At 38.9% G+C, this 17,944-nt stretch overlaps 1 protein-coding gene across 1 annotated transcript in view; it reads right to left on the minus strand.

The window, feature by feature from the left end:
* Positions 1–4,470: 4,470 nt before the first annotated feature.
* The window catches only part of PLPPR4 (phospholipid phosphatase related 4), a 36,478-nt gene continuing 23,004 nt past the window's right edge, over positions 4,471–17,944 (minus strand). The window contains exons 3-7 of the mRNA XM_087930172.1: positions 15,189–15,318; positions 14,066–14,261; positions 9,849–9,906; positions 7,258–7,431; positions 4,471–6,189 (exon numbers count right to left, since the gene is read on the minus strand). Coding sequence (XP_087786298.1) covers positions 4,852–6,189; positions 7,258–7,431; positions 9,849–9,906; positions 14,066–14,261; positions 15,189–15,318 — 1,896 coding nt within the window. The 3' untranslated portion in view covers positions 4,471–4,851. The remainder of the gene's footprint in view (positions 6,190–7,257; positions 7,432–9,848; positions 9,907–14,065; positions 14,262–15,188; positions 15,319–17,944) is intronic.

Here is a 17,944-nt window from a genome sequence, read left to right on the forward strand (position 1 = left end):
ACAGCACAAATTTGGTACCTGTTTTTTTTTTAAAGGAAAGCTTTGATTTTTTTTGTCTCTTGTAAGAAAGGAAAGGAAAGGAAAAAAGGAAAGGAAAAAGGAAAGGAAAGAGATGATAGGAGAGGAGGAGAGGAGAAGAAGGGGGAGTGGAGGGGAGAAGAGAGTAGTCCCTGCAGATTTTACTCTATTAGTTGCTACTCACTGGTCTTGGAATGGAGATGTAGGTCACCCTCTCTAGTAAGAAAAGGCCATATTTATTTAGTTATATGGGGAAAGAAAGGAACAAACTCTAAACACTTCCGGGACACACAAATAAGACCTCTTTACTTCAATGCGGAATTAATATTCATTTTTAATGATATTAGCACAATAAACTCACACAGTAGCATTGAATTTTGTACTTATTTAACAAAATACATTTATAGCAATTTACAAAGTTTGTTTTTTTTTTTTTTAAAACAGTGCATAACATTTTATTAGAACACAATACTTTATATAGAATTCTCATTTAAAAACATATTCTGTATTTTACCCAATTTTTTTTCTTAGTAAAGCACAGCCTAACAAAGAAATTGGTGCCCCTTTCAGCAAGTAAGAAAAAAACTCGAAGATGCCACCTGTCAATTTGATTTGTTTTGAAATTAAGGTATCAGTGGAATGTAAACAAAGATTTGTTTTACAAAAGGCTTCACAGATGATATACATACAGAAGTTAGAATCTCAATGTATATTGTTATAATACTTTTTGTTCTTTAATGTAATTACTGAGAAGCCGTTATTAAAAAGTGTAGCCTTTGGCACTTCTGTGTAAAAAAGTATTTTCAGTATTTTAAGTAAAGAATGTAATTTCAATGATTTTGCAAGTGCTTTTAAAATTGTTGGCTGGTAAGTAGGAAAAGTTTAGATAGGAAAAGTATCGCTGCCGTTGAAAGAGTGCAGCGAAGTTTAGAATCCAAGTAACAACTCACAATTATTTATATGTGGTTGGCTAACTAAAGCAAAGCAAGGATAATTAAAGAGAAGCAACCACTCCCTCCAAAAACATAAACATGCAACAGAAAAAAAAAGAGAGATGTTATCTAGAATGGCTATTTGGAGTGCTTGTATTATTGCAGTTGTTCAGTTCGTAATCCTATATTTATTCATTGAAGCACAAGTCTTGATGAGCGCAGTACAACTGAGAGTGGTACGCATGAGGAGGACTTTATTAACACTTGTATATCATGTTTCTAGCCTAGCAATGACTGTGTACTATGTGCTGTTAAGTCTTTTGAAGACTTCCCAGTTTAATAAAGCAAAATGTAATCCCCTCTGCCTCCGAGTCAACAGTTCGTCAGAATTGATTGGAGTGAAAACATTTAATCCTAGCAATGAATCTGAATAGCTTTTCCTCTAGAGAAAAAGTTCAATACTATATTTACCCTTAAATTCTGTAAATAGACAGTCAATCCTCCAATCCAGCTAGGGTAAAAAAATGTAGCTTCAGAGCCTCAGCAAAAGCAGCTGTGGAGCTTCTTCAAACAAGCCACAACATTACACTTTTTTAATGCGAGAGAAGAAGAAATTCTACGATGCGTGGGAAATAATTGTATATGGTATGTTAAGTTTGAATTGTACCAACACTGAAATCAAACTTAGCACATTTGGTCCTTCTTACTTTTTGAGTGCAGCTCGTGGTATGATATTCTAGTTAAAGACTAGGTGTGAGCCTCCTCTGAAAAAAAAGCAGGGATGTTTTATTAGCGGGACCCTTATCAAATGTTCAACATAAAGCAAGGAGCTGTTGGTAGAAGAGTGTTGGACATAAAAAATATATCGGCTGGATGCCTGCACCCAGCAATCAGGATTGCATGGTTTATTCCTGAGCTGGATTGGGACTAGGGATGTGTGATGACCAGTTTGGGACCGGAAGGAATGGAATGTAGGCCAGTTTCGAGATGTGCATCTCAAGTCATGATTCTCATCTCTTCTAAATGGTGTCCCCTGATCATGCCTTCCTTTCTATCTGGTCCAATGAGAGAGGTTAACAACCCCTCAGTGCTACTGTGGGGTACGCAAGAAATGACTGCTTGCTATGTAACTTGAGATAGATTTCAGAATGATTGTCTAAAAAGAACACTCTTTGTGTAGAAGATCCTGTCTTTTGAAGGACTGCAGGCTAAGCAGTCATGCTAGAGGAAAGAATCTCAGGTAACTGAGCTGGTAACTTGCCTTGAGACTGAGAGAGACACTGCTAAGTGGTGGGAACAACTGGCTCTCTGAGCTTACAGTGATGTGGGAGGGGGAATGTGAGAGGATTTGTTCCTGGTAGAAAAGGGGGGATATGAATTCAATGAACAGAGTATAACAAATAATCTGCCCCCTCTGCCATTTTTTCAAAAGTAGTGGAAAATACAACATTTACATTTTGCTTTCAAAGTGCTTTTAAACGCTGTTTTACTAGATCAAGATAGCTTTACTGCACGATGATGACCAAAATGTTCTTGCATTATGTACTGTTTTTGTTATTAACAAGAAAAATCAACAGGTTTCTGAGAGAGAGAGACTGGATTCCAATTCTTTCCAGTAGGATAGAAATGAGGATAGATTGTCACTCAAAGCTCTTTGGAGGGAGAATGGGAAACATATTCAAGAAATTACAGTTGATGCTGGCCCATCAACATTCTAGAATACAAGGATTTGGCCTGCATCTCCCACATGCTAGATGCCAGATACCTCTCAATTTTCTTTCCTGGCTGAGTGTTCTGATGTGAACTGCTGGATTAATATACAGATCAGCCATTGCATTATTAGTTGGGTTTCAGCAGCATCTTGCGGCTTCCAGATCAGAGGTGATATTCAGCAGGTTCTGACCAGTTCTGGAGAACCGGTAGCGGAAATTTTGAGTAGTTCGGAAAACCGGCAAATACCACCTCCGACTGGAGATTTTACAGTATCCTTCTTCCTCTGCCTCGCCCACCAATCCACACCCACAGAACTGGTAGTAAAAAAATTTGAATCCCATCACTGTCCAAGATGTGTTCGTGGAAAGGGGAAAAGAATTATATTCCTAATTGAAAATTATATTAACTGAATATGAGTAGTGGTAGTACAATGCAGCATTTTCATATGTTTGATGATTACTGGGCATAGCACTTTTTTTTTTATAAAAAAAAAGTTAACACTGATTGATGAACACGCTGCAAACAATTGAAGGGTCATTTTATATTCCAAATGACTAAGACAGGGATGTCAAACTGGCGGCCCACAGGCCGGCTGCATCAGATCCAGGCCACACCTACTCCGCTCCACAAAGGCGCGATACGTCACGTGACGCAATCGAATTTGATGCCCATGGACTAAGAGAACCACTTCTCTGTGTGAGCATGAGCATCAATTTTAGCTGTGGCCGTCCCTAAATGACAAGACCAGCCCATCTATTGGATAGGAGTGTTATCCAATATTCCACATTGTCACAGGGCACCAGGTAGCCAGCTACAAGTCAGCCATTGCTTTCATTGACATCAGAAATATTAAATCCTTTTTAGTATATTAGGAACTCACAGGGAGGCAGAGGTTCAACACTGATGCAGAAGAAAAGGGGATAAGTGATCTATGTAACCTGGCTTTAAGAACTTAAGATAGCAAACTGCCACACGGGAGAGGATTCAGCAACTTAATTTCAGTTCTCATTTCCACTGACTATTTTACCAGCCATGGGAGATTAAGATAAGCCTATTACGATTGCTTGGCTCTTCCAATCATGTTCCTTCATTAAATTCAGGTCATTAAATTCAGAAGCATCACGCAGTTTTTGGGAAAAGAATAACAGGGCTCCTTTGTCTATGATGTTCCTATGTTTAAGGCCTGCCTGCTAATTGATTAGGCAATCTGACTTGTAAGATTTATTTGCACTGTTACAACACAGTGGCAGTGATCGGGGTGAAGTGATAGCTAATCAACAATGAACACACACACAAAAAAGAAAAATGCAAGCCATGAAGCAAACTGAGAACCCTGTTCAAAATGAAGAATTTGAATTAGTGCTGTAAGAGATCCCTATCTTCAAAAAAAAAAAAGCACAATATTTAAATTAAACCCAAACTATCTTGTTAAAAAGCAACGTCTATCTCTATAGCACCTGTAACTGAATTAAGTTTGGAGAAAAACAAAAAACTAAGCTAACTCAGGAGAAATTATTCAACTTTTATGGAATATCACCTTTTGTTTCTGTTTTGTTTTTTTGGCTCTAGAAAATCTTTCAAAGCTGTATTGATTCTTGATACTTTTCTATTCTAAATGAATGCAGTTAGCATGGTGTTTTCAGCTAGAATACTCACACATCAAAATGTATTGTGTTTAAAGAGCTGCACAGGAGTAGAAGTTTTCTAAAAATGTAAAGTTAGAATCAGCACCGTTTGGTATTAAATTTTGGTGCAAAACCTGCAAAGATGGAAGTACAACTCTGGTACAGCTTTTGCTTACTTTAAAAAAAAAGTGCTTCCCTTTGACCATGAAATAGAGATAAGTTGAGAAGTTGGCACATTCAGGAACCAAGCAGTCTAGATTTAAGACCACTCTTTTTGCTGACACAGATCCCACTGGAAAAACATTTTGACTCTGAAAACAAAAGCTTGCTCCCCTTCACTAGGTTCTTGCATTGTGCTTTTTCCCCCCGCGACATGAAATTCACAAATTCATGCACAATCACTACACATCAGCAACATCCATAAACAGTCAGGCTGATGGTCAATAGTTGGCACATCAAGAATATTTCAGCATCAGCTCTAAAAATAAAGAGAGAGTGCAACGCTTGCACCCAAACAGTATTGATTGTACTGGTATTTGTTGTTTTGGCTGAAGCACCAGCCCTCATTCTTTGTAAGCTCTTGTTGGAGATGTTCCTTTGTAGAAGATATTCCTGGTATTTTCGGGGCTGCTGCCTCTTTCGGGGATTAAAATGATATTACCTTTTCTCCGAAGTGTTGAGTCACGGCTAGAGGAAATGGACAAGGTCTCTGAGCCGATCTCACTGCCTTCTACAGGGGTCACTCTTATTGTGGTGATCCCATGATGATGATGGTCACTGCCCTCGATGTTGCTTCTTTTCCGATCCCCGGAACTGTAACTGTCTTTCAAAGATTCGCAGCTCTCAGAGTCTCTGTTGAGATCGTTGAGCTCGTATGTTTGGCGAAGGCTCCCTTTCTCTGGGGCTTTCCATTTCCAGGAGCCGCTGCCTTCTCCTTCGGACGGCATTTGGATGATGGGGCGGCTATTCTCAGGATGGGCCTCTACCCTTACGATGCTGCTCGGTTCGTGATCTGTCAAGGTTTTGTAGCGGATCGCTCCTGTACAGGTGACGGTACTGCTATCAGAGCCCTTTGGGCTGCCCTGAAGGACTCCTTGTTGCTTTGACATGGCTATGACCTGCATGATCCTTGGCTGGCTGTTACTTCTGCATCCAACACTCTTCTCGGCAGCTTTTAACCACTTTGCTCGAGCAGAATTCGTTTTGGGAGACATGTTCACATTTTCCTGGGTCTCTTCAGGGATGTGCACAAGCTGGGAAGATCCTGGACGTGACTGAATGGAAACTCTGGGTCCCCCGGATAGGCCAACACTGTTGCAGCCTGGCATGCTACCAGGCTGAATTTTCAGATACTGATTGCTTGGACCATGGTGATCTCCATTAACACCCACTCTAGATGGCTCAGAGCTTGACCTCATTTCAATGGCCCTGGGTGGTGACTGTCCAGAATCGGTTTCAATAACCTGCAGGGACAGCTTCCGACTTTCATTCTTATTCTTCCATTGAGAGAGGAGTTGTTTAGAGCGGGCAGAATCCATGGAGGCATGGATGGACGCGTTCCGTCGAACTGATTCCTCTACTGCAGGTGTGTTGACTCTTGGCAAGGTGTTGCTGAATGTGACCATGTTTTCCTTTCCCATTGGACTTCGTGGCATTATAATCTCTACGTCAGCATTCGCTCTCTTCAGGTTTGTCAAGGAGCCGGTGTCTCTGTGGTTCCTGTTCAACATGTTCTCCACATGATGAGTCGTGATGGCATCGTTTCCGCTACCGTTTTTCCCTGGTAAAATTCGATTGGGATCTTGGCTTAGGTCAGGCAAAGGTCTCAATGGCTCTCTGTGTACGCTATGATTGAACATGCTGTCTTCACTTGGCAGAAAGTTCCCCACAGCATACAGACCCTGGTATTTGAAGGGGGGAAAAAATAGAACCCTTTTATGGAAAAGTAAATATGTATATACACTTCAGCAGAAGGTAGTTACATTTATCAAGTGTTGTGGGTATGGAATGAACTCTTAAAACTGCTAATATATCAGCCAAAGATATATGTATTTTTCATAATGGGATCACACATATTCCTAGCAATTATTTGGATCTATCCCTGTCTTAAAAACCCTGTCTCTGTCTTAAAATCCCTAAGAAATAGTTTCACCAGTAGATGGAACAGGCAAAAGAACATGAAGACATCCGTGCATATCTCCACTCCTTTATCACATTCTTCACTTAAGAAAAAGCTGTTAATATCTCAGACCAATTACAGAAGTGTTTAAACGGATAGGCCTTTTTGAGTCCGCCAGCTTTAAAGAAAGGTTCATATAGAGGAAGGAAACCAGAATCAACAAAGTCCAGCAGTTTAGTAAGAGCATAGAGAATAAGTTGCCATCAATAAAGAGTACTCATTGAGCATTTTAACTGATCCAAGGATATCTGCATGGGCCCACATGGGAATCCTTTGAAATCAAAAAAGGTTGACACTTTGTAGTGGGTCAGCTTTCCACGCACCAATTGTATAATCAAAATAATTTCTGGGGGGAAAAAAAACAGGAGAAACATAGTGCTTGGCAGTTACTCTTCCTTTAAAATTCTTACTGATACAAAAAAAAAAAGAGAGACTAATGGGTACCAAGTTATAGTAAGCACCATATTCCGTCCATGATTCCCAGAGCTCTACATAAGGCAAGCTGTCATGCAGCAGCATGTGTAGTTTTGTTCCCGACTTCACCAATTTCACATTAAAGAGAGAGACTGATTTGCTCAAGATTGTCCAAGTGAGTTTCAGGAAGAGCTTATAGAGCCCTAAATACATTATGTTATCTTATGAATAGATTATCGGTGCCCTTTCCATTTTTCAAGGCCATCTGTTATTTTTAGAAATACATTGTAGAGAGCCAATTTGAATAATGTACAGGAGACATCTAAAACCACATAAAACCTTTTAATTTATAAGACATGTGGGCAACTGTACTCACCAAGTAAAGGGCAATTCCACCCCCAATTAAAAAGCCACAATAAACATCGACTGGGTGGTTTTTGTATTGGGTGATGCGTGTCAGGCCACATATAATTCCGCAGATGATAAAAGCGAAGACTAGAAGTGGTTTCAGAAGTTTAGAGGAGTCGGTTAGCGTAGAATTGAAGTACATCTTTAAAAGAAATACATTTTAAAAAAAGTTTAGTGACATTTCCCAATGGAATGGTACTCTTTCTCTTCCTGGTTTTTGAAGGAAGGTAATAAAGGAAAACAAACAAAAATCCCTTGGGTTGTTTTGAAAAAAAAAATCCAGTTGATATGTTGTGAAATAAGAGTCAAGGGTTTTCTCCCTTGCTATTTGGAATTTGGGAGAAAAATGCAACGTGCCAACCATGACTTGGAGTGATAATAACAGTGATGGGAACTATAAGAATTGTCTTATTGCTGGTTTACAAATGTAATTAAAATGAATAGCTCAGTTTCTTGAGTGAATGGGTTGGGAGAGGGACAGTGGCTCTTTGAGATAGTAACGTCCATCTAACTCTGAGAGTGTGGGACCAGGTGAGTCTTCTGACTCAACAGAGTAGAGAGGTGAAAGAATCTCTTTGCCACAGAACTCCGAACTCCATCTGAATGATTTCTCAAGGTGTGAACTGAGCACCTGTCAGTATGAACCAGACTGGGAATTTATTTGGAGGCGTTAGGGAAATTGCAGAGGAAGGCTCAAGTGCTAATGGAAACAAATCAGAACTGCTTATCTCCACAAAGCCTTTGGAGAAAAGAAGGACCATCCCCCATATTATAATAGGATAACTGTCAGCTTTGGAAGCCATATTGAGACCAGATGCTTCCATATTGCCACATTCTGAACCTGGGAAATTGGGAGGGGGGAATTTCTTGGAGTGTATGTAGTTAGATATAATAACATTCTTTTTTCTAAGTCAAGGCCATGTTATTCTGCACGTAAGTGAGGGGAAGTCTCAAGCTGGGATGGAGGGTGATTGGGGCATGTGATGTGATGGGGTTGGATTTGTAGTTTTTACTTATTGCAAGGAAGCATGGAACTTTTCAAATTCAGGATTCCCCAGATGTGCCAGTTTACTATCCAATCAAAACAGAACTCTTGAGAAGATATCTGTCTCGGAGTCATTTGTTGGAGTGGAGGTTTTCTGGAATGCTGACAATAACTTCAATGATAATCTTGTCCTCCCCACGCCCCAACCTCAACCCTTCTGCGAATGCCATTAGAAATAATCAGATCTGGCATTTCATTCACATCATTGCTTCCTACTAATGATGTTGGAGATGTCTGAATATAGTTTGGATGAGGTGACACCTTAGCTTAAGAGCGGGGAAGAACCATAGTTGGGAGTCCTCCAAACATTTCAGAAATTAAATCATCCATACATTGTGAGAAAGGCTCTTGGCAGTTAGAGGAAAAACATGTGCAGTCCTATGCCATGGCCACTTATCAGTAAATAAGAAGAGTATGTGTCAAAAGGATTACGAGCCACCTGCTTTCATGCTGAATTTGCAGTGAGTTGGCTTGAAAAATTAAAAGCCTGATATAAATACCAAAATACTGACTTAATTTCTGATATTAATTTGTTCTTTGATGTCTATGGAGATTCTTAGTCATCCATGCCACGGCTGTCCCAAAGGTGCTTTTCCAAAAGGCAACTGGACTTTCTTTGTTTTTCCTTGAAGACGTTTCGCTTCTTATCCAAGAAGCTCCTTTGGTTCTGTCAGAATGGTGGGGGAATGGAAGGATTTCTATTCCTTGCAGTCATCTGGTTGACAGCATTTTCTTTCGAAGCCCTTGAGGCCACTTGGAGGTTTATCTGTACTCCATTGGGATCACCTGAATAGTGCAAATGGATATGGAACCTTTTGGGAACTGTTCAAAAGACAGTGTGGTCTCCTTTCCCAGCAGAGGGGAAGGGACATGACATGCCTACCTCCTGTTTACAACACAGTCCTTTCAGCAGTTCAAGAATATTCCACACCCATTTGCACTATTCAGGTGATCCCAAGGGTACAGATAAACCTCCAAGTGGCCTCTACAACACTCAAAGGGAGTGCTGATGACTGCTAGATTTAAAATCCTTCCGTTTTCCACCATTCTGTCAGAACTGAGGAAGCTTCTTGTTCTTTCAGGGCATACAATATATTTTCAATCATGAAAATGTCCCTTTCATTTAATGCAGATAAATCCACACCATTTAATGGCGAAAGAGAAAGCTGTAGGTTTTTGTGACCTGTCACAAAATGTTTCTCTTACCTGGACGTTAGTCCATTGAGCATGTTGGATGTTACTTAGGAGTATACATATATGACATTTATATCATTATGACTTGGCCACAGTTCACTATGCTGCTTTTAAAAGTATTTCCTCATTCTATTTAATAAAAATGGTGTTTCTAACCAATTCTCCTTAATCTCTAATTTGTATATTTCACTTCTTTGAAAAAAATGAAGCTGGTGTGATTCTTCTTTGTCATCAGGCTGTTTATGCAAGGGAGCAATGACATTCTGATTCCACCCCCCTCTCTCTTGTATACATTAATACGAAAAGGCTTAATTACTCACCGAAACATACACAGCTGCAAATGCTGCCAGGGTGGCATGTTGTGAAGGAAATGACTTTCTGCAAAGGAAGGACATTCAAATTAAATTTCTCACAGAAAAGACATTCCGCCAAGCCTGATTTGAAAATAACTTAAAGCACCGGGTGGTCCAATTTGGATGCCGTGTTTAACCTACAAGCCTGTATATTCTGAGAAATTATTATTACATTATCAGTTTGAGGAAAAAAAAGACCTTTTGGTATTTTGTATAGAATGACTTGCTACAGCTCACATTAACAAACATAATAGACATTTTGACTGCACTGATTAAAATCCTGAATGAAGAAAATTTCCAATTATGACAGAATGAGCATTGCATAAAGATTTGGGAATAGCTCATTTCTTGCCATTAATTTTCTCGGTGACTGGATAAGCATTGCATCCGTCAATTAAAACTCTTTAATCCACTGCCCCAAAATTGGCAGCAGAATTTCCCTCCAGGATTTCTATCGGTGCTGACTTGATGATTTCCTAATAATCACCGCCCAGTTTTTTAAAGATGTAAAGAAATAGACATCTCAGAAAAGTACTCCGAGTCTTGATCCATGGTGACGCTGGCAGTTCAGATGTTCATCCACATAAAGAAAATCTAGAAAACCTTAAATCAGTATTTCTTAAAATGTGGTCGAAGGACCTCGGAGTCCCTTACCAGAAACTCTCAGAGGGCCACAAAATCAAAATTATTTGTCAGACATTGAAAATATTTGCAAAGATTAAAACAATGTCACTGTTGTTACTGTTTTTAGTTCTTTAAAAATACAGGTTTATTTAATATGTTAATGTTTATGTTAACATCTAACATACATTTAATATGCTCAATATTGTTTATTTCATAGGTTTTAATGTTGTTACTTTGACATGATTCTATAAATAAATATTCTGCTAATACATCAATTTTAATTTTAAATAGGGTAAACATTGATAAATGTAACCTACACAACCTAAAGCTCTTTCAGGGTCCTCTATTATTTTTAAAAGTGGAGAAGAGTTCTGAAAGCAGAAGCTCAAGAAACACTGTTTCCAAGGATTGATTCAAAATGTAAGCACTTGGGCGGTTGTTAGTAGATAGGGGAAAGGTGTTTAACTAATTATTTTATTTTAAAAAAATATGGTGGAGTAATATTTTAAGATTTGTCTCTCTAAAAACCATTGAAAAACTTAATGGTTGTAGTGAATATATCTCCAAAAAGCAACATTTAGGATTTGCTTCTTTTTAAGTTCAACATCTAGCCAACCTTGGCTGATCTGCAGTGTTGAACCTGGTTAGGACTTGGATAAGGATAAGGACCACTTTGGCTAACCTGAAGATCCCTGGTGGTGCAGTGTTTAGAATGCAGTATTGCAGGCTAATTCTGCCAACTGCCAGCAGTTTGATTCTCACTGGCTCAAGGTTCACCTAGGCCTTCCATCCTTACGAAGTCGGTAAAATGAAGACCCAAATTGTTGAGGGCAATATCTATAAATTGCTTAGAGAGGGCTGTAAAGCACGAAAGTGCTATTGCTAAACTGTAAGGTTGCCAAAAAATTTTTGGAAGAAGGCTGTGGCAAACCATTTCTTTACTTTTGTCAAGACGACGATAGTGATATGTCCATGAAGTCACTTAAAATCAAAGTCTACTTGAAGAGACTTAGATGCACCCAAGCAAAGTCTAAGATAGATTAACGCTTATGCATGAAGATATTTGTACATGAAAATTCTCACTAGAGAATACACAATAACCTATTCTGAGATAGGCATTATTAAAAAAAAATATTGAAGCAATCTCAAAAATAATTACTGTAAATCTGGGAATTTGAAAAAAGATTTTTAGGGTTTTTTTTCATTTTGAAAGAACTGAGGTTAGACTGTCTTCTTTTAAAATTAGACTTTATGTATTGATTTTCTCTGAAAAAAGAAAGCCTTGAGCCTCATATCAGCCTGCTATCTGCAAATGCTATTACAGTATCTAAATATCTGTTTATAAATCACTTAATTTTACGCATGATGATTACTCTTGGAATCAGTTCAGATAGAATAATGGATGCAGAGAGAGGTATTCGCATCTCCTTTGCAAATTCTAAATGTGTGTTTTTTCTTAGAACATTATATTACGCACTTGGGGGAGAGAGCACAGGAGCAGGAAAATATTGTTCAATTACTGCCAAGGCCTATTTTTAGGGAAATCTTTCTCATGATTGCAACCCATTTTGTTGACAAAATTACCTCTTTTTCAGTAAGACACAAACCCCTGCAATTGTAGCCCATTTTACTCACTTCCATTTTCAAGCAACTAAAATGTCCATCCATTTTGTCACTATCCTCACTTATAAAGGTAGTCCTTGACTTACAAACATTCATTTAGTGACTGTTCTAAGTTACAACGGCACTGAAAAAAGTGACTTATGACCATTTCTCAGACTTACGACTGTTGCAGCATCCCCATGGTCACGTGTTTACCTTTGGGTGGTTGACAATTAATTCACATTTATGATGATTGCAGCATCCTTGGCTTATGTGATCATAATGTGATCACATTATGTGACCTTCTGACAAGCAAAATCAATGGGGAAGCCAGATTCACTTAACAACCGTGTTACTAATTTAACATATGCAGTGATTCGCTTAACAACTGTGGCAAGAAAAGTCGTAAAATGGGGCAAAACTCAGAATAACAAGCCACATAAATTCTGGGGTCAATTGTGGTGTTAAGTTGAGCAAATTTTTGCTATGAGAACCAAAAGCCTTAAGGAGAGCCATTGAGAATTACATCAGTTTCTCCCTGTAGAATTCTACCCTCTTTATTTTTTATTTTTTTAAAAACAAAAACACAAATCTCTATTCACATTAACAGTGTTCGTGTCGTTAATACATACATCTCCTTTTTATACGTAAACATCAAGTCTTATTTCTATCCTCCACCCATCTGTACCAATCCCAAACCGCATAATAGTCCGAAACATCTTTGCCTCTTAATTCCATTGTGAATTTATCCAGTTCTGCACAATCCATTATTTTTTGTATCAAGTCTTTTTCAGATGGTATCTTTTCCTTCTTCCATCCCTGTGCGAAGGCTATTCTCGCTGCCGCAGTTAGGATATGTATAATGATGTATCGGATGACCTTGCTCAATTTTCCCTTAATTATTCCTAATAAGAATATTTCTGGTTCGAGTTCTAATTTGTGATCTGTAATTTCTAATAACCATCTTTGTACCCTCATCCAATATTTTTTAACCTCTGGACACTGCCACCACATATGGAAGAATGTTCCTTCTTTGTGTTTACGCTTCCAACATTCTGCTTTTGTGTTTGGATACATTTTGGCCAGTCTTGCTGGGGGGCTAGATGCCACCTACAAAACATTTTATATTGATTTTCTTTAAATGCTGTTGAGAATTCTACCCTCTTTAATCTGTTTTTAAATACACCATTTCTAATATATGGCAAAACACAGCCAAAGGGTTGATCCACATTAACACAATCGAAATAGAGGAGAAAAGACCAGCTGCCTTTGGTTCATTCCAGCATGGCCTACCTGTCTATCAGTCCAACAAAGGCAATTTACCTGAAGGTAGCTACCTTCATCCCAGCTAATTTTGATACTAATTGTAGCTATCAGGCATCACATCGTGCTACCTAAAACTGGAAGGGAATGATGGAATGGACACTTGGGCATTTCACTTCCTGCTTTTGGCTAATAATTAAATTGGCAGCTATGGTAATGCATTAGGGTTGTAGCAAAGAGCAAGGTAAGAGAAACTCAGCTATTTCATCACCTCTGCTGTGATGCCAATGCCCTTGGATTCTTCCCAACTGTCATCCTGAAAAAGCCATTTCAACATTGACCAAACTACATTTTTTTCCATATGATTTCAATCAAAACCTGTAACCTGTAAAAACTGAGACTGCAGCTTGATTCTTTTCTCTTTGCCTCTTGCAGCCTCCTTTACCCTGTGAGTAACCTTTATATATATATATATTAGGCCTTGCCTTGCTGGTGATGGTTGCAAGCAACTTTAGAAGTCATTTTTATCTGAAGAACACACTAAAATATTCTATGTAAATTACAGAGCAAAGGGTTGCCTTGTGGAAAAGCAAAATATGCAGACAAATACTACAATCAGAATGACAAGGATGCATATAGATGATGAACAAGAGATAACAAATACTGAGTAACATACAGCTAAATATATTTCTAACCTGCCATCATTGATGATAATGGGATCAGATCCTGAGCAAATATCCTCCACGATGTAAGAATTTTCTGAGCACGATACGTTGAGGGAAGTATAATTAGGTTTGCATACAGTCAGGAAATACGGTGTCTGATATCCAGTTGACAACTGTATGATATCAGTGACGAGTGCGGTAGCACAAAGGCCAAAGATATGGACACCTAGAAATGAAAACAAAATAATTATTATTATTGCACTTTGGTCAATGGAAAGCCAAATGGGTCGCTAAACACCCAGTTATAGGAAGACATGTAAATGACCCCACAAAAAAAGTGCTAGGCTGTGAACTACCACATCAACAATAGACAACGCTGAATAGAATTCACACGTCACATGGCCTCTGGTGGCACTCACTGTATAAATAGGGCTTAGTATCCTCCCTTCCACATGACACAGGGTCCCACATCAAACTGCAGATCACATTGTGACTGTCTGTAAACTGAGGGCATATATTGTTCCTGTATCTGATTTTTTCAATATAATAAACAATATTGCGCTTCAATGGTTAGATGGTCTAGATCAGGGGTGTCAAACTTGCCACATCACATTGCCGTCACGTGATGTTTCGTGACATTTTTTCCCATTGTGGAGCTGGGGTGGGCGTGGCCTGCGGGCAGCCAGTGTTGACACACCTATATTGATATTAGAATGTAGATCTTCTTGACATTTATATATTATTGGGTTCTACTAATCTAGTTGAAATGTTGATTTATATTGCTAGTCCATGTATATTCCATATGATATGATAACACTATGACCCATAACTTTAGTCAAACAGACATATTGTTTATTCTAATTTGGGATGCCAGCTGGTAATCTACAGACTATGGTCTAAATCTACACACAGTAAAATGCCAGCTGATAATGTAATGTGGTAGTACTGTAGTTATTTCTCCATATACCTATATTATAATTCTGAATCAGACAGCTTCTTTTCTGCCAATCCACATGGTGAGTACTTCAACCCATACAGACAAGCAAGCATATAGATTGAGGCGAGACAGCCATCTTGGACGGCATATATTCAGTGAAGGTAAAGCTTCATCCAGGTCCCCATAGAACTCTGAAACCCCATCAGAAAAACTCACCAACAAATCGGACAGCTCTCCTAAGGAAAGAGTTGAAATTGCAGCCGCCTGCGTTGATATTGGCCTCGGCTCCAATTCCATTCCGGCGTTTGGAAAGGCAGCAATAGAGAATGCTCTCACCTACCATAATCTGCAATGACAAAAGCTGGGTGCAAGGTAACTGTGGCAACAGTTTGAGCAGGGTCTGGTCCAAATCAAAGCACTTACATGTAATTATTGTAGAGCAAATTTCATTCATCAAAGTGTGGATGCTTGAAGGTATATATATTTATGCCTGTATATAGCACGTGCATGTGTGTATTATGTAGGTGTTTGAGCAGATATATATTTTCTCTTGAGAGCAGGCAACAGAATTTCATTTTTAATGTAGGCCAATGCGCTCAGAGTAAAAAAAAAAGGCAATAAAGTTATCTTACTACATCACAGGTAACTCTTAATTCACTTTTCTGAGGGCAGGGAATATACTGCATGTTTACATGATCTTGTTTGCAAAAGGTACAATCAGACCTGTTGACTGAAACAATGGTTGATCTAAGATCTCTTCCAGCTCTCTGATATCGGTTGATCTAAGATCTCTTCCAGCTCTCTGACATTGCTAGTGGATAATTGGATTGAAAGCAGAGAATGAATATCTTCATATGTACAAACAAAACGAAGTGTGTTTTGAAACTTTGAGAAAATGGTACTTTGAGAAAATTCCTGTCTTGGAGTTTTGGTGTCAGAGTTTGTTTTTCTGGAAAGCTGACACAAAGGAGTATATACTGCTATTACCATGAAACAATATGTTAGTTTCAAAATTGACCTCTGAGGTAATTAACTTTGGGAGAAATGCTCAGGGTTACTAAATAAACTTTGAAGATTTGAACTTAGTTTTAGACTGAAATATTCCTTCTCTTGCTTGGTTTTTTGTAGATGTGTTGGATTATACCTGCTATTGTTTTGAGAGGTCAGTGCTCATCACAGAGGTCAAGTCTGGACTGAAATTACCTGTTTCACTTTGTATTAGCTTTACAGAATCATGAAAACACTATTCTGGGTTGGCAATTTTCAACATTAGCTCTGACTATCTTTAATACATTTTTAGTAGCACTTCTACTGCTTCTCCAGTATTTTCGGCTTCATTTCCATTCACTTCTATCACATTTGAGTAGCTAAAGAGATTTGACTGGTGTTTGGCAATTTTGTCCCATTGAGCATGATATTGGCAGAGGCCCATAACCACCATTTTGTGAGTAGCTAAGAAGCAACTACTTCTTCTTCTTGAAGAGAGCGACTTTGAAATCTCAAAGTTAAGATTATGCACAGCTCAGATAAGAAGTTGATTAGATGGCTGGAGGAGGCTTTTTTTTTAAAACTAATGAAGATGTTTCCAGAATGGCTTAAGCAATAATTTTGGTAAGGAGGATTTAAGGGTGGGAATTGTTGTGCAACACTCCTAGGGAATCAAACTGGCTTGAAAACTGCATTACTATCCTCCAAATTATGGTATCAACATTCAGCGGCAAATTGAGGAGAAAATGGGCAGTTTGCTTCTATGAAAACTTCTCTTCTCATTCTTATTTTAAGCAATTTAAAATGTACTTCCAAAATTGGCTAACTTTGCATCGTTTGACAGCACAATCACAGGGAGCGATACCCAGTTCTTAGGCTACAAGCATCCTATCTTGCAGTAGTAGAACAACAAAAGTAGTTAATGGTAGGCAAGTGAAACTAACTGAACAGGGTCCGTGGTTCATGAACTGTTCTATGTAACCGAATTCCTTAAGAATATCAACAGCTTGGCCTAGCCTGACAGATGTTGTGGCCATCTCCCTCCCTATTTTGCTGAAATTGGAATGTGATTTCATTTGGTTCTTCTGAAGTTTTGTTGCTATTTGTTTATTTAATTTAAATGCCACCCATCTCATTATCCAAAGCTCCAGGTGGCCTATCTTTTGCTCACTGTTATCCAACAGATCTTACTATATAGTTGACAGAGGCGGCTGTTCCTCTTTTATTTCTCTCCAACAGGTACGTTAGTTAGAACTGCAGCCTTTAAGTGCCCTGTACCGAGTGAGAAGCATGAACGAACCAACTCTCAATTATTTAGTATCAGCTTCCGCTTTTGTTGGAAAGAAAGCAAGAAGAAATGGATTCTAGTTAGTTAAGAATCACAGTATTCCCAGGGGTGGGATTCTACCAGTTCGGACCAGTTCCATAAAACCAGTTGTTACGATTCTGCACAGTTCGGAGAACCAGCAAATTGCACCACTGGCTGGCCCCGCCCCACCCAGTCACTCCTTATCTTGCATACGCACCATCCGACTTGCCTGTGTTGTGCCTTCACCTCATTTTTGGTAAGTTGCTATTTTCCCTTCCACCGCCAACTATCAGCTCTTCTGGCTATCAGCTGTGCCGCATGATTTAGATTAGCTAGAAAGCAGGAAATCATGGGATTTCTTGCTTTCTAGCTAATCTAAATCACTGTGGTACTGCTTTGCCTTCACCCAGGAGGCTTCCCTGAGGCCCAGTCAGGGGTGGTTTTCTGGAGGAGTGGGGAGAAGTGGCCTGAGGGCAGAGCTGAACCTTCCTTAGGACTGAAGCTTCTATTTTTCTGTGCAGACTCAAGTAGCAGATTGCAGAAAGGTAGATCTGTGATACTGCAAGCAACTCAATCTGCCTGTCTGCTTTGCCTGATTTTGGGTAAAAATTGCTCTTTTTTTAAATTAAAAAAAAATCAATATTTACATAAATAATTACAATATTTACATATAAGC

The sequence above is a fragment of the Pseudonaja textilis genome, chromosome 3, assembly GCF_049901715.1.
Source record: "Pseudonaja textilis isolate UNSWEBS1 chromosome 3, rPseTex1.2, whole genome shotgun sequence".
Taxonomy (NCBI): Eukaryota; Metazoa; Chordata; class Lepidosauria; order Squamata; family Elapidae; genus Pseudonaja; species Pseudonaja textilis.